A 27,045-nucleotide genomic window follows, 5' to 3' on the forward strand; every position below is an offset into this window, starting at 1 on the left:
CTACAAGCATGCTCCTAAGAAGAGCAGCATCCTCCTAAGGGAAAGAACAAGGCACACACAGAGCCAAGACACCATCTACTGTCATGTTAAAAAGCACACACAGGCAGAGTCCCCACAGCATGTTTAGGTTATATATTGCTTATGGTGCTGGAACAATTTGCAAACAAGGAAACATTCTAGCTCTGTGCTGCACCTAGATAGTTATAAAGAGGTAACTACTTTTGGAATTATTAAAATTTACTTTTGTATGCCCTATTGTGGAAAAGAAAAGAGAGAAAAAAGAGGGACATTTATTTTGCCAAAATACACATCTGGCTTTGATCCATAACATTCCAGAACACATGCTTCCAACTGTGATTTTCTTACCAAAGTGTTACAGCATCTTACATGAGTCAGTAAACTTATTACAGTGTTAGCAGAAGCTGCCAAACTCTTACAAATTCAGAGCATGTGCTCAGATAGAAATTACTTAATATTTGCCAACATCAGCCAATTTGAAAAATGAATTCACAGCATGTATTTTGGGAAACAGTCTTGGGACATCTTATAAACAACAGGTGACATTTCACTTGCTGCATTTTTAAAAGTACAGATGCTGGGAGGCTGAATTAATAAAAATGTATAAGCGTCTATGACTTTTCTAATCAGATCTGTCAGATATTTGCAATCTTCTGTCATAAAATCTTGAAACAGAAACTAGTCAGACTTTAGTTTTAAATTTGAATGAAATTGTTTGCCAATTTTTCTTTAATCTTATAATACAATTGGATTTATTATTAATACCAAAACATTTTTACATAACACCCTTCAACCTTACACATCTTCAAAAGCCTTGCAAAGCCTCTCCGGTTCCGTGCAATTCTTCCTCCACTCATAATGCTGCAAATTTCAGGACAGAAAAGCAGAACTTATTTGAGTATTGACAGCAGAAGTACCACAACAGTTCTTCAGAGAGGATGCAACTCCTAACACAGTCTCAGGTTAGAGCTACAGCAACAAATGTCAGGGATACTCTAAAGTCATGAAGGAACCAATTACAATCACCTTTTAAATTTTTTCATTGCCAAGTGGATCTATGGCAACCCATATTCAGAAGTCACATCTTTTTCTCTAATACTATCTACATCTCTTAATTTCCAGCAGCCCCAATTCTCCAACCAACCAAATTCCTCCTAGGTTCTTGCTATCATTTACTGACATTAACTGTAACAAAATGTCCCAGATGAGCATGGAGAAAACCAACAATGTTCAACTATCTAGGAGAGGCAGTCAGAAGGTCAGACATAGGAAGAAAATTGTACTAGAAATCCTGACAAGGTTTCACAGGGAGGCTGATATAGATTGTGACCTCCATGCTGAATATCACTGAAGGTTGAAAAGTCATTTACACTGGACACACTGCTACAACCTGGATCCTGTAAAACAATTTTATTTCTTTGATCCAAGGTCCATCTGCCTCATAACTGAAATGACAGCTACTTGTGCAGAACTTTACCCTTAACAGGGCTTATCAAACTCCAAACCTACTTAGACTCACATGCTGCAAATCAGCTTTCCTTTTTACTGCAGAAAACCAAGAAGATTAAACTGTATCGCTTCATTTACCTGTAGGAACCATTCTGAAAGGAATGCTCAGAAAGGAATCTTTCAGTTTCAAAGACAATGAAGCTTAGCAGAAGATGTGGCCTCTCACTCCATATGATTCCTACTATGGATGGAGACCCAGGACTGATGCTCTGTGATTCTGCATGCTAATGGCCTTTCTCTGATCAGTGGCACCAGCACATGACTACCAAAGCCAATTAAGTGCTCCTCTGACTTGCACACTTGGACATACACAGAACAGCACTACACTGGCTATGAAAGCAAGTGGGCATTCAGATCTAGGAAAAAGGGGATTCAAGAATTTTATATGAGACTGCAGTAAGAATCTTCTTGGTGGAAACATTAGCTACCCCAAACAGAAAAGAAAACAAACACAAAAGCCCTACGAATAGCTGTAACTATTTTTATGGCATACACTGATGATGTTCAGCTCTTCAGTAAATATTTTTCAACACTGAAATGGTCATTTGGTGTTTCCAACCACTTTGCTGAATACTCTGAATTAGAGCTGTAGGGAGATTTGAGTCCCTCTTTTGTGCCTATGCAACCAACACAGAAGATCCTAGAGCCTCTGTGTACAAGAAGCAACAGCTCTTATCTTAGCGGTGTGTGTTCCAACATACACAACAGCTCTTGGGATGGCAAATCCAAGTACAGGTGAGTTGCCCATACCTTGGCAGCAAGGCAGACATTTGCTATTGTGGCTGTAAATGCTGGCTTCACGCAAAGTCAAATTCCTTCAGTGGTTGGACTCAGTAACTCTGTGGAAACAACTGCTGAGCAGCTGGCAGAGGAGTTATTTTCAAAATATGCTGAGGATTGCATCCATTTTCTAAATTAGAAGAGGGTGGAATACAAAGATATACTTACAGTCTTCAATTTTTTACTTACCTGGAGGTATAAAATCCAGAATCCCAAGCAACAAAGTCCTTTATTAAAAAGTGGCTAAGACTAGAAACTAGGTTTCTTTGTTGTTTTTTACTTTTTAAAAAAATCAATTAGCCCAAATCTACAACTGCTTAAAGGCTCCTTAGTTACTCTACCCCTTTAAAAACTCAGGTGGGGACAAGATCTGATAAGAATAGGATCCTTTCACCAGTTATGGCCACATTTGTTTGGGGATTTTTTTCCCCCCATTTTTTATTTCCATGGCTTTCAAGGCAAGAAACACTACTGCCTTCATGTCTCAGGCCCACAACTGCAGCACCTACACCTCCTCAGCTTATGAACTTTCCAAATGTTACTCTGAAGAGAAACTTTCTCTAAAAGAGATGCAATATCATGCACAAAGAAGAAGGAAGGAAAAGCCTCCACATTTTGAAAAAGCCAGTGCTATTTGCAGAGTCCCAGCTGGCCCCGTTCCCAGGGCAGTACCTTCCTGGCATCGCAGTAGCGCAGCCCGAAGGAGTGGAACTGCGGGAAGAAGCTCGGCTGCACAGCGGCGATCTGCGTGTAGAGCTCCGCGGGCCGCGACACGGCCGGCGTTCCCGAAAGCAGGATCACTCTCTTGGCAGCCTGGGAAAACCAAGCAGGGCATCATTACCATGCAGCTTACAACAGAGCACAACTTAAGAGTCACCACAGTCCTGAAAGAAAATCCCAGACTCCCAGTTCAAGTACCCTAAATGGAAGAGTGCTTCACCTTCACAGGTGCTTTCAGCTATCGTTGCCTGAAGACATTCAAACCCAGTACTTCAAACTTCCAGGGAACAGGACAAGCCACACAGTTTCTTAATACCCATCCACATGCTCTAAGAGAAGGGTGCATCCATTTTTACTAGAGTACTTTCTGAATCAGCATTTACCCACTAGACACATCTTATGCCTGGCTCAACTTTTCATTTGGCATCAGCTCTCAGAGGAAAATGACACACCCTCGCAGGTACATCCCCACCTCCAAAATAAATTCTCTCATAATAAACCTGCCACAGCAAGCCACAAGCAGACTATCCTTCTCACAAAAGCAGAAGAGATACAAGGAAGAAGGATTTTTTTTTTCTTACTTCTTTGTTCATTTAAAAAAAAATTATACTAGCAAGGAGAAAAAAATGAAGCTCTCTGAAGCAGGGCCAGAAGAAGATCTGACAATGGTGAGTGTAGGCACATGTGGCTGGATGCTAGAGCATGAGAGAATAAATACAAATCATGTAAGAAGATTGTAAAATGTGTTGTAGTGGAGACAGGAAGAGGACAGAAAGCCTGCATCTAAAGCAGGTGCTCCCAAGAAGAAGCGGCAAAAATTACACTTTAAAGTCTCCAAGATACACTTCTACCTTCCTACTGCCACTATTACCTAATTCTATTATTAGATAAAAGCAATGCATTTCTACTGCTGTAAATTCACATACTGTAGTTAAATTACTTGTGCCTTGCAATTTCCTACATGGTTTAATGCAGGTTCATTAAAATAACAAAGAGATTGTTGAGTGACATCTGTACCAACAGCTCATTCACATTTAAATGAAAAAGAAAATTAAATTCTTTTATCATTTCACTGAGATCAACAAGTCACCCAGATCTATTCAGCTGTTTCATCCACTTACCAACCAAATCTGGTGGAAAAAGAGTTCCGGAAATTAATTCAAGACTCTATCAGCTATTTATATATAGGTTGTGATCAAGGTGGGACTTGCTTCTCCAATAATCCCTACTAAACAGATCAGAGGGAAATGTGATCACCACCAGGATCAGACAATTCCCTTGAACAGTTAAAAAAGCAGAATAGTTACTGAACTAAGTAAGAGGAGAGGTCACGCCTTTGAGCATGTCAGAAGGTGAGAGGTTGCACACAACAGAGGTGCTGATGCTGCTCAGAAGAGGAAGGAGTCACAGAGACCAGAGATACCATATCCCATGAGGAAACTGATCAAACAGAAATTAGGTCCTTTTTAAAAGTTAAGGTAACACTAGAGGACAACTGAACAAAACCTAGACAGTATCTGAAACCTAGCAGAAACCTTTGAGGAAGAAACTGACACTACCCTGAGAAACCTGCTAAAAAGCAAGACAAGCAAGTCCTACAAGTGCATGAAACCTCCAAATAAAACTTGTTCCTCATGGACCAACAGAAGGCTACTGTCAGAAAAAGGGAAACATGAAGGCACGGGATGACAGACATCTCATGTAAGAAAACTCTGGATCAAGCTAAAGCAAGAACACACTCAAAACAGACCAGGGACATAATAAATGCAACATAAACCCAACTGTGTTGAAAGGGTTTATGCTGTTCTCAAGGCTCTCACTTCTCAGAGGGTGATCCCCGGGAGCTGCACAGAAGAGGTTGGAACACTAACTCCCCAGTAGTTAAAACAATTATTCAGGCTCCTTCCCCAGTCTCTAAACAGGTGTCAAAAGAGAGGATGATGAAGTTACAGGCTATTTGAATTCTCAACTTGTTCAGCTGCTGTTTTGCTGTGTCTAACTTATTTCTGAACAGAGAGGGTACCCAAACACTGCAAGCTCTTACTAAGAGCTGTGACATGTCTTCTAATTAACCATTTAAAGCAAACTGAAAAGTAAAAAAAACAATAAAAACAACAACAACACCACCAACCAACCAAATTCCAAAGACACTAACTCTACAAGAGCTGTGAAGAACTTCAGAAATTAATTCCAGAAAATTTCATGGAACATAGGTGGTCTAACTCATTATCCCAAAGGTCCCTTTCAGTTTAAAAACCTGTGACAGATGGAGCTCAAGAAAGAACAGAAGGAAAAAAAACCCCTAGGACGACAAATTTCCGAGTGTTGAAGGCTGACTTAAATTCTGGATGAAAGAAATGGCTTTGATTCCCATTTCTTTTTCTAGTGGCAACTCATCTTGAATAGATGCCAGTAAAGATTTGCTCCTGCAGAGAAGTCTCTACTGATCACTGCTTAATTCTTGTTTCCTGCTGAACCTTCTGTGCTGCCAAGAGTGAGCACGTAGCCTTTCTTCAAAGGTCTGTAACAACAATATGGAACAATGCCACAGAAAATAAGATTGCAGAGGCCAGAAAGGACTTTCTAGCAAAATCAGATCTTGTAATCAATTGATACATATTTCCACACAGATGAACTAACATTAGCTGCTCAGTTGCATTTAGGCATGAAGTTCACAGAACTGGTGGAGACCTGGTCTGCCGTTCTCATTTACTAAGTAGCCTAAGACAAATGTGGTTTTGTAGCATTACATAATACACCAGCCAGAATTAATTCCACAGCTGTGAAAACATTTACCAAGTCACTTCTGAAAGTCAAAGAATAATTTATGAAATGATGGCACTTACTCTAGAGGTCAAGACCCAGCAAGCATCGATTCAAAGGGGAGGAGGCGAGGCAGAGGGATTATGTGACAGACAAATAATTGAACACACGAAGAGCCTCATTAACATACAATGACTGTCTCTGTGTTAAATGGATTTCCCAGCAGGAGCTATGCCATATGCTATTAGACTGACATACTTTTTTAAATAAGTGTGGCTGGTTCTGGCTGTACATTTACTTGTGTCCCCAGTTTTTGCTTACTGTGTCATTTTAAACTGCTTAGGAATAGCTTATCCTGCAGAATGAAAAATCTGAGAAGGACCATAATAAAATAATCACCTGATGAAACAGAAGATGTGGTAAAGGGGAAGGGTAGCAGCTGCTTTCAGGAGTCTGTTTCTCTACCTGGACAAGAGATCGGGCTCCACATTTCATAACATGAAATTATTCCAAAAAAATATAAATATTTTTCCCTGTTGTTAACCGACATCTAGACAGACAACGTGTGTCAAACAGCAGTGATAAGCTATGACTGAAGCAAATTAAACTGCCTTCCTATTCCAAGAAGGAAAAAAAAATTGGAAGGTAAGAGCAGATCTGAAGATGAAGCCCTGAGGGCCCACAGCTTCTTCAGTTTCAAGATGAAGTTCCTTCTCTCAGCAGGTGACAATAAGGAAATGTTTATTTATGTAATCCATACAGATTTGTAATACCTAAAGACAGCTGCTGCTTATTTTCCAACAGAAATAGAAATTTTTGTGTTCCCTCCTCACCTTCTACCTTCAGCATGGACCTGTTTCTCTCCACTATTTTGAACCTGCTCTATGGCAACAAGCATAAAAGGTTTCCATTCCAGCCACACAGTGTGTTTGGACTCCCATAACAAAAACAAAGACCTTTAACCCTGCAAACATCAGGATGTGTATCAGACTATTAACTGGAACAGCAACTCAATGGGAACAATCAAATTAGTAATATTATCGATGTGTTGGAAAGCAATGCTCACAGAGACCACAAAGAGTATAAGAACATTTAATGCCACTGGAATTTTTGATTAGATAGTACCTTTTATTTATCAGTTTCCAGCGCAGTTCTTTACTACTTATTGTCATGCTTCCAAAAAGCTCATCCATTTTCCATTGAGACCTTCCCTAGTTTCCATGCCTTGCAGTATTCCATGCAATTACAGAAAAATAAAGACCATGCAGCATCTTGGCTGGTCAAAATAAGTAGAATCCTTTCCACTCTGGTACCCAAGAGATCCCACTACAGATCAGTGAGAAACTTGTGTTTTGTGTTTCTTCTCCATTCGCATCCCTGAGGCTTCGCTGGTTTAAGGATATTGGTGTTATGTATACTCCCTCTCCTATGCTTATGTCTCCGAGCCAGCCGAATCTTAGAAGAAAAAACTAAAATGTATAACAAGTATAACACTATTGACACTTTCAGCCTCTGAGGGAAGCAGATCCAGGGCAGAGGTGATGGGAACAACCAGTATGTCAGTATGCTTAGGAGAACTTAGTCTCAAACACGAGAATACAGAAAAAAAACAGCAAGATGACAAGTAGGTCCTATTACCAATTGACACAGCTTTGAGCTAGGGGGAAGGACATGCCAGGCTAACAAGGCCTTTTGGTGACTCAACTACAGCCCAACAGTATGAAGCTACTCTCACTTTGATGTGCATGGAAACAAGACACAAAGACCACTTTGAACACAGCAACCTCTAGCCCCTGACTACTGTGAGAGCTGCTGCAGCTGGGGACAAATCTCAGGCAGCTGCCAGCACAGACCTGCTGGTGTGAAAGCTGGCTGACTTTGAAAGCAGCATTTTTGCCACATGACCAAACATCAAAGGACTGTTTTCTACTACAGCTTGCAATCCATCCTTCTCCATAATTCTGCAGGGATGCACACAGACTGTGTGCAAACTCTACCACCTCCCTTCACTTAGGCAGACAGAGCATTCTCCCTCACGTACAAGTCTGCACACCCACAAGTTTGCACATCACTGGAACATGAAGGGAATAAGATATATGGCCTAAACATCTTGCTGCTGCTATTTCACTCTATCTTACTGCTCATGCAATTTTAAGTTCCCCTCAAAGTTCTGTCCACTAATAGTGAATTTAGCATAACATGTTTATATATTTACTCTAAACTCATGACAACCTGGGGTAAGCCATGAGGCAGCGAGCACAACCACGGCATACATCCAGCCATTACAACATTTCTTACTCTGTCTCAAGTAAAACTTTTCTGAATCTCTGTCAAGGTAGCAGCTAAGTATGTCAGAAAAGATACTCAGTGCTGCACACAAAAAAATTTGTTAATATCAAAAAGATGTCTAAAAATCCCCAATGGGCAAACTTAGGTGACATGTTTAAAACATGGCTTTGCTTGACAATTCCATACCATACTTGCCCTGCAATATATACAAGAGAGCAGGAAAAGATGAATTATGACTGACTGGCTAAAAACACCACATCATTTTGAAAACCTGTCAATATCAGAAAAAAAAACTAAAATAAGGCTTTAAATACTGTAACAATGAGATAAAGATTTGAGAGGTGGAGATTCAGTCTGGCTATCTAACAAGACAAATTAGAAACTAATATCCAAGGTATGTCATCCTTATTATCAATGCGCCAATTTAATCCAATTATTGTGCAGTTCTGTATAAACACTTGCAACTTACGTATTTCATTTATTATTCAAATGGAGAAGTCAAAAGTGCAGATTCTATCAAGATAGAAAGAATTAATTAAGTATGGATAGAACTGACAAACATTTCTGTCTCCAAAACATTTTAACTTAGATCTGTCCAGTGTCATTATGGACTCATAAATCTTTGTAGCATGTAAGGACCAAGGATCACATTTCTTAAGTAGATTTCTTTTTTTCTGTCCCCAAAAGTCAGTTAAAGCATTTATGCTTTAGAGCATTGAGATCCTCATAGGAAATACCAGCAACTATGGCAATTTCAGCCAGTTTAAAGCAGTATTATGCTAAGTTAGAAATGACAATGCTCAGAAGGTTGACAAACAAGGTCTGCATTAGCTCCAGGGCCTCTGGTTACAGCACAGGCACAGCTGCACACTGTAACCTTAAGGTAGGGACTGAGGTACTAGAAGCAGTTTACCTCTCAAGGACTTGCCTACGGTTCCACCTTTTTCTGGTCTCTTCTAAGAGCCCTACTGCTGCTCAAATCCTTTTAACATAAAGAAGGCAAGAACAAGAATATTATCCTCAGCAGCATGTTTAGCCACACCTCTTATTCAGTAATTTCAAGGTATCATGTAAAATAATGAAAATACTCCCATTTCTATCCCACTGGCTACTTACTGTAAGTATCACATAGTATAGTTGTTAGATTCAGTATTTAAGTGATGAAAGCTCCTACTATTTTGGCAATTCTTTCAAATACAAAAATATTGGTGTGATCTGTTGTGGCAGAAGTGACCACAGCATCACTCACAAGGAGATGAAGACACAGCTGCCAAAGGGGATAGTTTTAGAGCAAAATGCCTATGTTGGAAAGCAAGGACAGAAAAATGGCTATTACAGCAAATACTTCAGAAATTTTAGTCAGCAACCAGGCAAACAGAATTTACCTGAACATCTAACACAAAACATCTGGTACTGCATGCTCATTGCAGGTGAGATAATGCACAATATGAATATGAAACTCTTAGTGCTTTCAGAAGACTGAAATTCAGTTTCAGAAGCATCAGCTCTCAATTCTTTAAGACCAGTGATGTGAGAGCATAAAACTGTAAATTCTCAGGAAGTGCATACAGGCAATTAACCTCTGCCTAACAGCTACCATCTTTCACTCTCATATCTTGAAGCCTGCAAATAATTTTGACAAGCTGATCCTTACAAAGCTTCAAGTCGTAAAGGATGAGGCTGTTTTCTCAGCATTTAATCAAAATGAGGGCAAATCTGTTATTTTCCACGATTTTCAGACATACACCCTAATTACTGTATTTCAAACTGCTCACAGAATTGGACCTCCTACTTAAGCTTCCAAACATTAAAAGCCTGAAGTGATTTGAAAACCAAGAGAAGACACGAGTCAGGCCTTTAAGGAAAACAACCAAGTTACTCAAGGACAACCATCTTCAGCATGCCTTTAAGAATCTTGCATATTAAAGGTGGTTGCTGTAAAGCCATCACAGATCAGGTTTTCTCTTTATACATACTGTTGGTTAATTGCTGAAAAGGAACTGCATCTACCTTCTTCCAATGTACAGACCCTGCAGTGTCTAGAAACTACCCATAACTTTAATCTGTATGTTAGAGGCTAGCAGGGTGAGTTTGATTCTTTGATCCCAGGACAACAGGCAAACATTAAAATTTACATTTCTCCTGGTATCTTATAATTGACTACTGCCTGCCTTCTGTGGGCCACCTGTCCCACTAACCTCACATTCTGCCATTTCCCAGTAGCTCTGTACATGTAACCAGCAGGAATGCTCCTAAGCCCCAGCCACACAAATACACTGGAAGGCTGCAGTAAAACCAGGGAAGGGCCCCAGGCAATGCCATTCTGACATGCAGCAGCAATTTGTGTGCCGAGAAGTAACTGATAATGATTATTCTCATTTAACAAGCTATTTTGACACCACTATATTCTGTCTACTCTCTGTGAACACATTCAGTAAGTTCTGACATTCCCTTTTCCCTGTCATCACAGAACTCATTAGTGGCAGTATCACAATTATATCAAGCTTTTGAAGTTGTTTTGTTAGGTTTTACCATCTAATATTTGTACGGAAACAAGTGGTAAAGCCAAATTTCAGTCTTGGATCTACACTATTACCTGGATTTCCCCTTACAGATCAAAAGAATTCAGCTGCTGGCTCCTAAAGCTTCTAAGTGGAGCTACACTGCCCCAGGAGCCTGAGGTTAGCAATCAGAGCTTTGGCACCCAGCACACACACCTTGAGCAGAGGCATGGCAGCTTGGCAGCGTGCAGTTTTTGTGTTCTTCAGGAAATGAGATTCATCCTGAAACAAAACAAGGATGAAAGCAAAGTCAGTTCAGATGCATAGTCAAAATGGAGGTTACAGAACAAATTCCCAGTATTCTCAGCTATCTAGTATTACAGGCCTTTCATTCAGGATATTTCAGGCATTGGGATAGTCACATCAAATTCTAAACAAAATGACAGGATGCAGAGTAGCAGGCTTCCTGCACTCAAACCTGCAGCTGCAAGCAAACAGAACAAAAATTAAACCTTGCAGGCATGAATCATAAATGAACACAAAAAAAAAAAAACTGAGCAGAGGGGGCTGGAGAGGGAAGGAGAAAGAGGAATATTATTTCCATAACTGATATTCATTTGCCCCTATGTATCTTTTAAATGCAGAGAACATAGGAGGCCAATACAGTGCCAGTTCCCTTAATAATGGGTTAATGCAAATGATAAGGAAAAAAGAAATCTAATTAAGATCCAACTGTTCTGCTGATAGGGCTCACCAGGTGGGTAATAGTCTCCTACTTCAGATATCACCCTCAAATGGGCTTCACTTCTACTGCTATAGTAAGGCAGAATTTAAAGCACAAAAACCAGCTGGCATCCTCCAAGGGTATATTCTCATCTTTCCATGTGTGTAGAAACAAGCAGGCAAAGACAATGTAACTGCTTAGCCTCTCAGACACAGCCTTCTCCCTCCTAAATAACAAATAAGCTACATTAATTTTCCCAGCCACCAAAAGAAGAGCAGAAGAAAAAAGAGGAAAGCTCAGCACGCAGTAGGATTACTATCATCTGTTAAAACCTACCAAGGGTCCAAATTTGAACATATAAACACACAGAAAGAATATATGCCACTTCAGGGCTGGTTAAAAGTTCCAAGGCAGTAGCCTTGAGCCTACAAAAATAATAATCTGCATTTCCACCTTGACAGAATGTTTAGTCAGTGTGTGTAGGAGACAAAATATAAAAATGAAAAAGATCAGTTTCCCTAGGAGTATCTTGGTGTCCAAAGAACTCCATCTATTACCACACTCCCATCTGATGCTGAGAAACAGAAAGATTAATATGTTCCAGTTGTCATGATCTTTGGGCAGGCGTGTGTGTGATGAAAACCAGACTGAGAACATCAAATACTCATAGTAAGCTATATGTACACTTTTGTTCTCTATTGATCCAAGCTGGATTTGAAACGCTAGATGATTTGAATCTGAAAATCTAGAAAAATGCCATTTACTGTGTCTCTGTAAAAAGATAAAAACTGGAATTTGAAGTAATTTATGAAAGAAACTATACAAATGATCAAAGAAGGCTTAATGCAGATTGTCAGTGGAACACAAGCTAAGGGAGATTTTTTTGATGCTTTACCCACATACTTGATGTTGAAAGGTTATCTGGTTTACTGGATAAACACTAACACCACCCTCAAGTCCAAGAGTTAAGAAGATACAATTCCATGACTACTGTATTGACACACCACATTAAACACTTCTCTCTCCAGCAGAGGACATGACCAAGCACAATGAAATCAGAGGGGCACCATAACCAGTAAATGTGAAAACACAGCCCTAGGAATCACAAAGGAATTAAACTCTACTAGTTATTTCAAATGGTTTCAGAGAAACCTCATGCTTGCACTCATGAACACAGCTGTGATCACAGCCACAATTACAAGATACTTTCAGTCCTAAATAAGGCCCACTTCACGCTTCTTTGCTGTACAAAGGCTACATCTGCAGCACACAATTAACTTGAAAATTTTCATGTACCACTTACAACAATAACTACTTGGAATGTGCTCTTAAGTTGCTTGTCCATCCTGCTGAGGAGATCAAAACTGATGATGTTGATCAAGCTTCCTGTTAGGCTGTCTTTTCCACTCACTATGACATTGGTGCTTCCTGGACTCAAGGATGGAAGCCATCTGTGAAATGCCTGGAGGAAGAGGAAAGAAATTAATTGCATTCTGGTGCTTATCTTCTTTGTCAAGATCCCAAAGCACAACACAGAACATCCTCATGAATACTTAGGACATGGACCCACCCCATCCACCATTAGACATCACTTTGGAGGTAAGCAGCCTTCCCATGGCAACCTCCCTGGTAATGGGAGCATCAAGAACAGAACTCAGGCTACAAGGCAACATCTACTTTACATACCAAGGAAAGCTCACACCCTATTCCTTCTTACTGGGAAAAAAAACCAAAACCCAAACAACCAACAAACAAAAGAAAAACACATTACCAACCCCAGTAATACCCCAAAAACCCAAACAAAAATCTGATCTTTAGTGGAAGTGTGCATAACCTCCTGAGAAAGGTACCTGCTATGCTCAGAGCCAGGGAATACTGTGACCACTGCTTACAGGGAAATTTAGTTTTCCCACTCAACAGGAAACCTATAGTTGTGAAACACAGACTTCTAAGCAGTAAACATCTATGACTATAGCAATGTTTACTCCATGGTGAAGGTGAAGTACAACTCATCCAAATGAACAAAACTCTTCCACTACCTCCTCTTCTTAAAATGTCCACCAAAAAAAAACCCCAAAACTGAAAAAACAAAACCAAATGAAAAGATCAAGTTGACAACACACCAGCTGCTCTATGACAGCAGCTGAAATTCATGTGGTAATTGTCATTCAATCAACCTCTTGAAATGCTCCACACACCAGAGCAAGATATCCTCCCCCAAACCCATCTGTTAGCCAGACCACCCACCATTTCCCTTGTAATTCTGTCCCCAGTGACACCAAGCTCTCTGCAACACTTGAGTTCTGCTGATGTTGCTCTGCAGAAAACTGTCTGGGCCCATCAGGATCTGGTCCCTACAGAAACGTAACCAAACGGTGATGAGACATGGCATCTCTGTCTCTAGGAGCTTTGCCTGTTGAAATCCCCCAACCACAATCATTCCTCTCCACTGTTCAGCAACCTCATCAGCAGGAGGAGCAGTTAAAATGCGAGCTTCTCACATTTCTCAGTATGTGAGAAAGTAACAATGAACTATCCTTCTCCACTTACTGAAAGCACCACCAAATGAGTGAACATGCAGGTAAGGTTAGGTACCACCCAAAAAGTATGTGCTGGACACCACATCAGAATTTAACACAAAGGTAGCAGCAAAAGGGAAGTACCTGGAAACTCCTACTGTACTGCCCTCTCCTTTTATAAAGGCATGTGACTAATTTACACCATAAAATTGATCCTGAATTTTTCACAGCGTGCTGACCTTAGTCCACAAAAAGTTCTATGAAACTACCCTGTCAATTATTTAAGTTTCAATGCTGAATTCTAAATGCACATGGGTGCAACACTTCAGACCCAAGAGTACCTTGCTCCTTCACACCAGCTTCCCATGGAACCTTGACTATAAAGTCACTCAGTGGCCTGAGTGCCAAAATACAGCACTGATATCAGTAAGATGAAGTAAACTTCTGCTGATTTGGTTCCAGAGACACCACAAAAGCTTGTACCACTACAGTAAAACACATCTGTACAAAAATGAACTGAGTAGATTACAGACTATAATAAATTTCACCTGATGAATTTCTGTGACACATTTTTCTTACATCTGCATCCATCACATACTCAGAAATCAAACAGACCCCTAAAGCAAGTGTCCTAACGAAACATCTCCCACAAAAGCCTCCTGGGCAGCTGGGAGTAGGGGAAGGAAGAAATCAGTAACTCAAATTAAAAAAAAAAAAACCAAACCCAAACAACCAGACAGAAATGCCTCGTATTTCTTAAATCTCCTGAAGCAGAATGTAGAAGTTTATTTGCAGTTGCCCAATACTTCAGGAAACCTAGGCCCAAATTGTTCCGGGTAGATATCCCACAGAAGTGATGGATTCAGGTTAGGTGTTGTCCCACAGGTCTATAGACCTTGAGATTTCAAGTATGATGAACATCACTCCCTTTCCCAGTAAACAACTTTATCATCTTTTCACCCTGCATTTTATTGCACTACTGGATAATAAAACACACACCAAGATGCTCTAACAACCTGGTTATAGCACAAAACTAGTAAATCCAAATCAATACTTTTCTCATCAATGCCATATTCCACAAAAAGCTAAACTCCTACCTCCTCCTCCTCTGGAAAGAATTCACTGACCTAAAAGCTCTGGCTCACCTTTTTCTCCCATACTGATCATTTCACTAGCCTGTGGCAACCCAACAGCCTCAGTGTACAAACTATGGCAGTGATTTATTTCAAGACACATTTCTCAACCATACAAGCTTTCTTGGGCTTTGACCAACATTAATAAAAGATTCAGAAGTCATCAGCATAACACTGGACAAGCCAAAAGATTTCCTATGACAGACAATGATGATGATAATGGGGCTTTTTGAACAGAATGGAGAATCCCAGCATCTGGGACTCCGTTCCAGCCAAGGAACTGGCAAATACTGCTGTGATGGGCTCACGTAAGATAATTGCTTGAATGTAACTATTATCTTTGATACTGATGAGTAAAATGCCTACTTGGAGCCAAATGACTTGCAGGAAAAAAGTTAACAGAAGGTCAGAGGACACACTTTCTCTAGCAGCCCCTTTTCCCAACAGATCAGCTGGACTACAAAAAGAAAATCAGCCAATGAAAAAAAATTAGGCATATCCCATACAGTCAATGCCAAGCATTTTCCCACCATCAAGTTTCTAAATCAGTACAATTTTTTGTTTCTTTGCCTTAATACATTTAGAAGTTTAACTTTTGCAAAGCACAACACAGTCTAACCATCACACAGGCTCTTCACTGACCCTGTGCACATGGCCAAGCTCACAGTACCTCTGCCCATGTAAACCTCACAGAAGAAGGAGTGACCACCAGCAAGGGCCATTCCTCCTGGTAATAGGCAGCAATGCAGATGGCCTGGATGGTCTTGCCCAGGCCCATGTCATCCGCGAGGAGCAAACGCCCGTTCCTGGAGATAGCAAAACTAGGGAAAACAGAGAGGGAAAGAAGAGTGAAGAAATGGGTTACTATCTGGCAAACAAGATGAGCACAAGTCATGACTGAGCCTCTGACGTGGAAAAACCTGAAGTGATCTGGGTTCTTCAGCAAACCTGGATTTTCTCCCTTAGTCTTTATACAAGCAAGCAACTCCCACAAATCTCTCAAAGCCTGGAAACTCCTGAACAGAGTGGTTCAGCTCAGTTCTTAAGAGATTTTGATTTCATATGAGAAGTAGTCTCAAGACCTTACAATTATTTAAAGCACATTTTTTCCATGATATTACTCACATTGTGTTCCAGAGTTTATTCTGGCTGAGCTAAGAAATTATTACTAAAAACAGTAGCAATTTAAGACCATTAAGTACAGACTGTCCTGGACTGCATACTGAAATCAACAACTATTGATCATACATGATGGGGACAGGGACATTTAAACTTTTATCTGTACACAGAATTAGTAATTTTAAATGTTTTAGGGCTTAGGTCCCATTTCCTGGTCCCTTCCCATGCGTATTTAATATTCAAACAACAACAACAACAACAGAAGAGATGCACTTGGGAAAAAACCGAATTACCTTACAAAATAAAAAATCATATGACAATTATGTATATACTGAATCACAAGAGGGAGATCAGAGATGTATCATTTGATCAATTTTTTAGACTAGCAAAATACTACTTTCCACCTGACTCATGATGAATTCTATCCAGAAATAAAACAGATGTGTCACCCCAAAAATAATAAAATTTTTTTTAAAAATCCCAAACCATCCTATACCAAACAATCAAAAGGCCCAAAGTGCCAGAGCTTAATAGATCTAGACTCTGGAGAAATATAAAACCCTCCATGGACAAGAAGGCAATCTGGGCACCAATATAAAAGACACAATTCTAAACAAGAACTAGCACTTAACAGCATGTAAAAAGGACATACTTCACACCTTCCCGCTGAAAGGGCATGAGGCTTGTCACAATTTTGGAGTCCACTACTGAAAGGTCAGCATCAGGAATGTCTGTCGGTGATGGAGATCTCTGCAGTTGAGCAGCAAAGGTCTTAATTATTGCTTCGGGCAGTGGCTCCACTTCTACAGACACAAGGCTCAGTAACACTTGCACTGCAAAGAACAGAGCAGATTATTAACTGAAGGGACAACATACAACTTCCATCATGGATCTCAGGACACAACCCTCAACCTCATCAAAAATATCATTTCCTATCCTGAAACAGCTTACAGAAATCATGGCATCATGCACAGGTGGTAGCCTGGACTCTTCGTTAAAATCTATTTCAGAACTATATGATGAATCACATCTCTTCCCCTCTTACTTAGACTTGATTATAAAAAACTGCAACTCTGATGCCATCATTCAGAGACGATTGCTAGTAATACAGCTGGAGCTGGATTATTCATGCTGAGGGCAGCTTAGGGCACACTTTACTCAGAAATGAAGTACAGATTTGAACAACAGAGCTCCTGAAGCCTAGAAAGCAGGGGCATCTTTACCTTGACCTTGGGATTCTATACCTCTGGGGTTTCCACCATGCCAAAACCATCAGAAGTGACCCAAGACAGTCACCTAAAGAATATAATTCATCTTGAATTTTGAAAATCCTCTTTTCCTCCTGTTCCCTGAATTCACACAGTTGGGTTCTGCCTCCACTTTACAATGCTTATTTACCACATTGGGTAAGAAAACAGGAAGCACCTCAAGAATCAGAGAAACAGCTCTTGTACCACCAGCAGCAGCATTCCAACAGCCATCCTTCAGGACCTACAGCACCTGCCTGCTCAGCTGGTGGCCACTGCTCTTCTCCTGGACAGAAGTAGCTTACAGGCCAGAACCAGCTTACAGGTAGCTACTTCAGTTCCTCAGTACTAGTGTCCCTTCACCCACGAAGGCTCACAACTTCTCAGTTCAACTAAAGTGATCCCCAGAATCCATTATGCCAAGACCTCAGAGCCTTCACCTTTTCAACCCACACATCATAACAACCAGAGCATCCAGCCAATTCTCCTCCTAGGCAACCTTATTTTAGTCCTCTCCAGCAACCTCTCTATCCCATCCCCCACAAAAATAAGTGTTTCTTTTTAATCCAACAGTTAAATTCTAAGCAAATTAACATCAGTTTTAAACATGCAGTGAGCTGTGACCAGGAAATCTCCTTTAATAATTTTTGTCCAGTGACTATGAAATCAAAGACACCTCTACACTAGGAACACAAATGCAGGTGCACAAATTTTTACTGCAGGAAGCAATTTCCATTTTTTTCTTTAGTAGCCACTTTGTGTATGAAGTCCAGAAGACAAAAAAAATCTGCTTGGAAAAATAACTAAAATAAGAGCTCACTATACAAGCAGTAAATACACTAGAATTCAGTTAGGTATTTTTGTTTCAGTCATCTCCAAGAGGAAAACAGCAGGATGGACCCGTGCCATATAAAGGGTGAAATCAATTCCAAGAAATATACATATGAAAAGATTTCCATTTGTGGTTGGGCAATGACCAAACTTTTTAAACTCTCTGGTTTAATTTATGCTTCTTCAATAGCAGGAACTCTCTCCATCCAAAGACCAGCACAAGCTTGTTATTACACTCACAGACTGAGCTGAGTGTTAGCATAATTGCTACAATTTGCTCACTGATAATTCTGTTGCTATTGTTCTGTACATGAGCTGGGAGAGTGATTAAGATATATCTGCCACCAGCATGATTCATCCAACAGACAGTTTTTAGTGAAGTGACCTTTATATAAAGATGACTGAGCAACTAGGCAAAGAGACATTAACCTCTACAAACAGCTCTCAGCTAACAGATCTCTCTGCTGGAAATGGCAACCAGCCTAAATTCTCTTTTTTTAATTTTGATGTAGGCAAATGAACAGGCAACAAAGCAAATGCTGTTCCTCTAAAAGGCACGTGCTGGAATCCTCAAATGCCCTCACAAATTACACTCTGCAAGATTCATGGAATTATTTTCCTTTCCTCAGATCTGTGGGATTCTGAATACCTCATGTAATATGTGCAACTCCCAGCCAGCATGACTGATCCTATGACAGACTAGGAGGTGATGTGTCTGCTCAGGCTGCCTGGCACATGCTACAGGATCAGGCCCTTTGAATGTACAAAAGGCTTTCTGACCAAATTGTGAGTGATCATCAGCACTCACCAAAATCAGGAATGTCAACATCCCAACCCTACAGTTTCATAACAGTCTCCTCCAAGACACACTCACTTGTTTTCAAGACCTGGACTTCCTACACGGCCCCACCACATGGCCTTCAGCCCTACAACCATTACTAATGTTATTAAGATACACATCATAGAAGCAGGCACTTACTTAATTACTAAACACACTCTGGTATCCCATGGAAGCAGGAGCCCATACTGGAGAGCAAGTACTCTAAGAAACAGCATTTCAGCTCTGAAACACAATTCCTAAGGATGTGCATAGAGCACCTGGCTCATTATCCTTCTGAAACTTACCCCAACCAAATTCCACAGCCACAAACCCTCACATGAGCACTGAAGCGAACACAGCATGCTGACTGGGATGATGAATAACAGTTACAATCCATAGGACTTGTGTAATGCTATTCATCTCAAAGCACTCTATAAACTTAATTAAACATAAAAACCCAAGAAGCAGATGTGCTAGAAGCAAGCTGCAGAGACTGGCTGATTCTGATTAGAAAAAAAAAAACATACCAAAACACAGGTCTACATTTCAGTTTGGCAAGTCACAGTTTCAGCAGTATAACACAGATACATAAAGGCAAAAGACAACAGTCAGAAACTGATGCACAGGAAGTTCTCCTTCACTGGAGAACACAGCTACTCACTTAGTTTGGGGTAATCCTCCAGCAGGAAATTCCACTTTCTGGTATTCATATCTGCAATAGTTACAAACACTGCCGTAAGCCTCTTTTAGAAAAAAGACTGAGTTCTCTGCCCGTTTCAGAAGACCTATTACCTTGATCAAAATCAATTCTCCTCTATTTGCTGTCATGTTAAGCAGTTAGTTTGGAGAAGATTTAAAAGCATGACCATACATCTAGAAATTGTGGTATCACCAGAGCAAGCCAAGATCAACTCTCCTAATGAACCCACCTGCTCAAGGATTTTGGCAACCACTTTCATCTTCATGGCAAGAAGGGATGAAGAATGTGTGCAAAGTTTCTGCTTGTGAACCAACAAACTCTGACTTCAGTCAGTAAAACAAACACTTTCAGTGGTGCCTCTGTACCCTATAGTCAAAGTGCTCAGGAGGGTACAGGAGGAAATTCATCAATATCCAAAATGTAACATCTGACCTATCTGGCAGGCTTATCCATGGGTAGCATTTGCATGCAACATCCAGGGAAAGAAGACTGAATTCAGAGTCAGGTGAAGGCACAATGAGGAGTGGGGCCCTGCCCAAAGAACTAGAGCTCCAGAATTTCTTCTCCATGCTGTTACTGACCTTCTGAGGCACTGTGCATGTCACCTCATCACTGCGTCTCATTTCCCAAATTATAAGTGGAAAAAAAAATTGTATTTACCATTGAAATCTGAATGCCAGCATCAAAATTGCTGTACAGCTACACCTGCCTTGAAAAAACTGGTAAAGCTCCTGGTAAATCAAATCTGCTCAGGCAGTTGCAGCCACTATACACCACAGTAAAGCAGAAGTAAGAGAACATCCAGCTTTATTTGATAATAAAGGCAAGAACTTTGCATGGTCTCCATACTGCTGGCAAATTATCAGCACAATCCACCTCAGTTACAGTAAATGTAAATGTAATCATGCTGACATCTGAAATATCATCGGTAACAGGCTGAGGACATGTTCAGTCTTGGGATAAAGTGCTGGACATGGATACTAGAACTACAAGATCTTTCAAAATCTTCACCAAAGCACATTCTCTTGTGCTCTTTCAGAGGGATGTACGCTCACAACCTCTCTTCTGTAAAGCAAGAACAGCCCCAACAAGGCCATTATTAAAATGCAGACACAGCAGGAGACTCACCATAATTTCTGGAATCCATCTTTTTGAACACCTCAATCACTTCTGCAGAATACCCAATATCGACCTCAAATCGCAGGCGAGAGATAAGCACACACTTCCCTCTGACAAGGGCTGAGGACTTCTTCCAGTTCTTACACATCTTCAAGAGGGATTTCACATCAACCCTACTGCCAACAAAATGAGAGCCTGATGCCAAGCCAACCAGATTTTCTCCTTCCAGTGGTGCCAGAATTACTGATGAAAGTTGATTTGCTGCTTCCACTAGGGAGAATAGAGATAGAGAAAAGAATTAATAACAAAGAACCCACACAAGTTTAAAAGGAATGATGATTCCCTGCTTTCATTCACAGGGACAAAGAACAGAGAAAGCAATGACCTGGAGGAGGAGGTTGGTGGGATTTTCCACAGAGAATACAGCAGGGGCAAAGGGAACATGTGATAGTAAATGAACAAGGGCCTGTCCAGCATTGTGACTGCACTCAGTTCCCTCTCTGTCAGCAATTCTAAAATGTAGTTCCCTAGGCCAGGACAAGCAATCTGCAGAAGCACATTTAGCATTAAACTGCACACAGCTTTACAGTGCTTTCACTCAGAAAATCACAGGGACAGGGGCATGATAATCAATAGCATGTGTCTGAAAAGATGGGAAGGTGCTTCTGTAAACAGCAAAGGAGAACGATTTAAAAATATCTGCCTCTGCCTCATGTCAATGTCTGATAGACAATCCATCTAGGAGCAATGCTGTAGGAAGGAATCTAGTCCAAATTCCTAAATCTCTTGTTACAATTTAAGTTCATTACCCTTTATTCTGTGTCTTACAGTTAGACTTGCACTTCCACCCAGCCATCTGCACTCCTGTCTTACCCATCACCAGCAATCACCTCTGACACAATGCCAGGGCATGGAGGGTGGAGGGACACAGCATTTTACAGATGTTAGCCTGAGATCACAGCTATCCACAGAAATAAACATGCCACTTACCCCTGTGTTTCTCTGACAATCTATACCCATGTGCTGCCTTTATTATTACAACTGAACTCCAGTGGTTTAGGAATGGGAATACTATTTCTTACACTTTTTACAGCACCAAAGTAGTGGAGTTTGTCCCCAAGCCTCCACCTCACAGGTACTACAGTAACACAAAGATTCATTAACATCTCCAGTGTCCATTAGACTCAAAAGCAGGGGACCATTAAGCACACTTTGCCTTCAAGTACTTGTGGAAGGCAACTTCCCCTCTCTGGGAGATGTTTAGAATAAACCCAGGTGAATCCAGTCCTTTAAGCACTGAGCTGCACATCATGATCCTCTGCTTCTTTTTAAGTAGTCCAGAAAACTGATACACAACAAAAAAGTACAAACTTTAAGTTCAGTGGTCAAGATGTGAAAATGGAGAAAAAAATTCAGACAATTTCTTCCTAATCAACTAATAAATAAACCATTTGGGTATCATCCAACCTTGTTTTAAAATAAGTGACTTCCTGAATAAATCCAAGCATTTGAGATTTCTACTCCAAATAAAAAGTTTAAGAGTACCCACTGAAAATAATTTTTAAATTACAGGGACTGGAAAACACCAATTTATACCTTCTCCTTCCAATGCACCAAGGAAAAGACTTCAGATGCTACTGGTTTAGCATTGTGTAGTTAGAGGTCATCTCTACAACTAAAACTGAAAGAAACTAGGGAGGAAAAAAGCATATTTTACTCTTTTATTTCAACATTTGTTTCTAGGCTTGACTGCATGTTTAATTTACAGTACAAGGAGAAAAAAAGGTGACACAGGATCACATTATTCAGAAAAACTAAATTACAAGTGGGAACTTTGAAAGTAATTGTTTTACACTTTCACTCTTACATTTTCAAGGCCCTCTTAAGTTAGTTCCCTTTTCTCAGGCTATTTTCCCCAATTTCACAGGCCAGTCTTCACTTGTAAACAGGAACTTTCCACAGAGTACTCAGGTATTTCATAGCTTTAAAGAAAAATGCTTGATTTCTAAAAACCATTCTCTTCATTTGCAGGCTCCTTGGTACAGAAACTCTGCTCTCATCTGTACTTGATACACTTCAAGCAAGCCAACAGCATTTAAATTATAAATGTGTGGCAACCCACATGGGAAGCTAAAATACCAGCACTCAACTGTGGTTTTTTAAAGTGCTCAACACAGGCCTAATTCTGTTCCCACTGAAATCAATAGTGATTTATCACTCACTTCAATACAGTGCGCTTCTGAAAAGCCTACCTGAAGTGTTTGCCTCTATAATCTCTCAATCTTTCCAGAATAACATGACAGGAGAGGAAAAAAAAAGACAAACCCACTCTTGTTATACCAAAAAAAAAGGCAAATTCCTTTTCAGTCTCACTCAAAACCCCAGAGAACTACCCTTTATCCTTTTCTGACACACAAAATGAACCATATGTTTATATATTATATGTTTATATAAGAGCTATTTTAAAAGAAAATACATTAATGGACCCAGAAATTAAGCATCAGCCACTGGAACACACGCAGTTTTCAAAACAAATTCAAAACAAGTACCAGCACAGCAGATAATTTTCCTATGATCTTGTTGGTTGATGAAAATTCTATGGTGGAGAAAGTGCAACCTGTGCTTGGTATTTAGATTACATGAAAAATTAAATTATTTCTAAGCAACTACAAGCCATCAGTAAAATGTTATGAGTTAGATGCCTAAAAGATGGGCATTATCTTTAAGTAAAACTGCTTTTATTACTCAAGACACTAACAAAGCAAAACAATAACAATAATAAAACAATAATATGGAAAACATGGGAAGGAGGAGGTGTCAAGATTCTGCTTGTTTTTTATCATGCAACATTTACTTACAGACGCTGCTGTAATCGCCCATGCTGAAATTCCATTTCTTCATAGCAGGATCTAAAGTAGGGCAAGGGTAATAGGGTAGAATATGAATCATTTGGGGCAGAAAAAAAGTGGTGGCATGAAATGTTCATGTGAGGTAAGAGTATTCAATCTACTCATGCAAACTTTTTGCCACACATCTGAAAAACACTTACACCCAAGTTTACAGCTACATGACAACAGAAAAATCCATGAGGAATATGAATACTAAGACAACAATGCAACAGCCATCCACAGGGATCAGCAACATATGAGGGAAAACAAAAATAGAATATAACAAAGATAATGATAAAAGATCACATTCAACTGCTCTCTGTAACCCAGGAAACAGAATCAGCTCATAACTCTGAACTACAGCTGAAGTGACCCATTTTCACATCCCAGTTCATGAATAACTTTGCTTCCTTCACTTCCAACAAATTGACCAGCTGCTGCCACTAAACTTCTCAGAGCACTGCTCATAAAGCAAGGCTTCAGACTTCTCTAAATCCAAGCTCAAGGTATTTATGTCCAGAATTTCTATCCACTTTAATGTGTATTTACTTCTTTAATCCCCCATTAATGCCACATATTCCACCCCAGCAATAGGTACACTGGGAAGAGAAAGTAGCAACTACAAAAGCAGCAGATGCCAAAACTTCAACCCAATTTAAAACAGAGATAAAGAAAACAAACAATTCTTACCATAGGCTTTGCTTGGTACCTTCTTAAACACAGCAATAAGTTCAGCATTGTACCCTATTTCAACCTGGAATCGGTCTTCCCCATATTTCACGCATTTTCCTTTTGTAACATTAATTGCTTTTTTATGAGAGGCAGCTTCAAAGGCAGAGCCCACACCAGCAGAGCTGGTCAGCTTCTGCATCCCACCAGTGGCCTGAGAGATAAAACCTCCCCCTGTTCTGTCTGTCAGTCCGTTTATGCTCATCAGCATTTCTGAATCGCTCAGGGCGGCACTGCTTGGTGGTGAGACATATTTAACAGCAGATTTGTTCTGAGTGTGTAAATCTTTACTACCGTCAGGGTGCCCGTCATCAGTCAATCTGGGGTGAGGTGGTCCTGTGGGGTTTTTGAATGCTGGGTAGCATTTGGGCTGCTGGAATGTTCCATGATTAACTGAAGTGTGTTGTCCATGTTCCTGACTACCAGCATCCAAGTAATGTTTATGGGAATAACTCAGAGAATTCGGGGTCATGGCAGGGAACTGCTTTAGGCCACTTGCTTGTTCTGAGTCCTCTGAACAACTCCTTTGCTGCTCTCTGTGCGAGCCAGCCATCTGTTGCTTTGCTGTGTAATGGTTATAGCCTTTCTGGAGACAGCTCCTCTGCTCCACAGGCGTGTTTGGATTGTGTCGGTGCTGGCTGGCGAGCCCGACATGATTGTTTTCCTCCTTTGAGCTTGCTGGATTGCCCAGCCTCTGCTCTCCCAGCGGAGGTGCAGCGATGCCCATGTGCCCAGCTCCCTGGGCTGCCAGCCTCTCTGCTCTCCTAGCCAAAGCCAGCCGGCGGTTCTCTTCAATCCTTCTCTTCTGCTCCTCTGTAAGGCCTGATGACATCTTCAACAATTCCAACAACAAATCTGTACCAAAACTACATTGGGAATTAATCACAGAGGCAACTGCTTCTTTAGAGGAAAAGAGGCCAGTCTACAGGAAAAAAAAAAATATTATTATTGTATTGATAACTTGGCATTATTAGTGATTGAGTATTACTGTAACTAATCCTACATGAATCTGGCAGTTCAGCAAAGCTGCCACACAAATGCTGAGCCATTATCAGCTAGTAGATGGTGGCAGACACTGATGAGGCCTTAAATGCCATTCCTGCAGGGATAAAACATATGGAAAAAAGAGAAAATTCCTATTCAACAACTGCTCTGAGCACTCTTCTCTGCAATTCCCAGCGGAACTAATAAAATAGCAAAGCACGGGAACATCCTGCACTGCAGAGCCAGCCCTGCAAAAGCACCTGGAAGCAAAGGATTACATCCCTGCAGTCTTTGGTGTTAGCGTGTCCTATTTCGGGTACCTTTTAGCAAAGATGGGACGATGCCCATCTTCCCTGTTCACCTTCGGTTCCTGGGTATCTCACAGAGCGTGGCAGATACCTGCTGAACCCCACAGGACAGAGCCAGCTCCTCCTGAGAAACCTGCATTCGCAGGTCCCAGACCTTCAAACAGAAGCGAGGAGCTGGCTCCCGTCACTTCTCCCGGCAGCCCGCCTCACTCCATGCGCTCGCTGCCCGTGTCCTGCGGGATGCCCGCTCCCTCCGTTCCTCAGCTTCCTGCGGGCGGTGGGGCTCACCCTCTGCCCCCTCCTCTCCCAGGAGCCGCGCAGACTCCCGTCCCAAACTCCACGGGGTCCCGTCCCTCGGGCCCCCCTGCCACCCCCGTGGACCCGGAGGTCAGGATTTCTTCCCCGCCCGCCCCGCGGCTCCGCCGCTCGCTCACCGCCGGCGGGCACGGCCCGGAGTGCCGCGGAGGGACTACAGCTCCCAGCAGGCCTGCGCTACCGCCCGGTGGCACCGAGAGGCCGGGAGTGCGCAGCACGCCGGGAGATAAGAGTGGCGCGCGGGGCCCGTGGGGCGTTGGGAAATGTAGTCTTCCGGTCGCGGCGCCATCTCGGGGGCTCGGGGGTTGCGGCGTTCCGGGGAGGGAACCGGGACCGCCCCCGTCACCCATTCGGGCGTGCGGGGACTCTGGTGCCGGCCTCTGGCTGAAGCCTTGCCCAGCCAGCTCCTAGTGCTGTACGGCCGGGGCGGACCCCCTCGCTGGCTGTCCCTGGTGTGTGGGTCTGACGCGCCAATGTGTGGTGTTGCTGAATGGTGACTGAGGAGAGATGGACAGCGGAGCTGATGTGTGAGAACGGGTGGCGGCACTTGTCAGCACTGAGAAGGAATCTGCCCCCGGGGTTAGGAGCAGCAGCTGGCATTGGTGCAAGCTGCTATTTTGTCATTTTTGAACATCGATGGTAGGTTGGAAAATAATCTCTGAGATCATCGAGTCCAGCCTATGACCAAACACCACCACGTCAACCGCACCATGACACTGAGTGCTACGTTCAGTCTGAATTCGATCCTCTCATCCAGATTGCCAATAAACAGACTTGGGCCCAACACTGATCCCTGGGGACACTACTAGTGACCAGACAGATGAGGGGATGTGCCTGGAGGCTGGAAGAGGATAGATGTGAGGGCTTTCTACAAGCAGAACACAAAAGAAGACACAGGAAACTGTGGGCCCATTAGTATTACTCCAGGCCCTTGGAAAGTAGTACAGTCTTCCAAGAAACTATCACAAAGCAAATGAAGTAGGTGATTGGGAAAGCCAGCACTGATTTATTAGACAGAAATCATGGCAG

At 41.5% G+C, this 27,045-nt stretch overlaps 1 protein-coding gene across 3 annotated transcripts in view; it reads right to left on the reverse strand.

The window, feature by feature from the left end:
* The window catches only part of SMARCAL1 (SWI/SNF related, matrix associated, actin dependent regulator of chromatin, subfamily a like 1), a 39,010-nt gene extending 12,795 nt beyond the window's left edge, over positions 1 to 26,215 (reverse strand). For 2 of the 3 annotated variants that reach the window (XM_041407440.1, XM_041407424.1), the window contains exons 1-10: positions 25,714 to 26,172; positions 24,371 to 25,331; positions 23,651 to 23,701; positions 20,802 to 21,062; positions 19,635 to 19,685; positions 16,728 to 16,908; positions 15,627 to 15,777; positions 12,608 to 12,766; positions 10,797 to 10,862; positions 2,980 to 3,120 (exon numbers count right to left, since the gene is read on the reverse strand). In XM_041407440.1, the coding sequence (XP_041263374.1) occupies positions 2,980 to 3,120; positions 10,797 to 10,862; positions 12,608 to 12,766; positions 15,627 to 15,777; positions 16,728 to 16,908; positions 19,635 to 19,685; positions 20,802 to 21,062; positions 23,651 to 23,701; positions 24,371 to 25,241 (1,932 nt within the window). In that variant the 5' untranslated portion in view covers positions 25,242 to 25,331; positions 25,714 to 26,172. Of the gene's footprint in view, positions 1 to 2,979; positions 3,121 to 10,796; positions 10,863 to 12,607; positions 12,767 to 15,626; positions 15,778 to 16,727; positions 16,909 to 19,634; positions 19,686 to 20,801; positions 21,063 to 23,650; positions 23,702 to 24,370; positions 25,332 to 25,713 lie in introns of all 3 variants that reach the window. The other variant, XM_041407432.1, reaches the window with a different exon arrangement.
* Between the last annotated feature and the right edge of the window lie 830 nt (positions 26,216 to 27,045).

The sequence above is a fragment of the Onychostruthus taczanowskii genome, unplaced genomic scaffold (assembly GCF_017590055.1).
Source record: "Onychostruthus taczanowskii isolate IOZ18803 unplaced genomic scaffold, ASM1759005v1 scaffold10, whole genome shotgun sequence".
Taxonomy (NCBI): Eukaryota; Metazoa; Chordata; class Aves; order Passeriformes; family Passeridae; genus Onychostruthus; species Onychostruthus taczanowskii.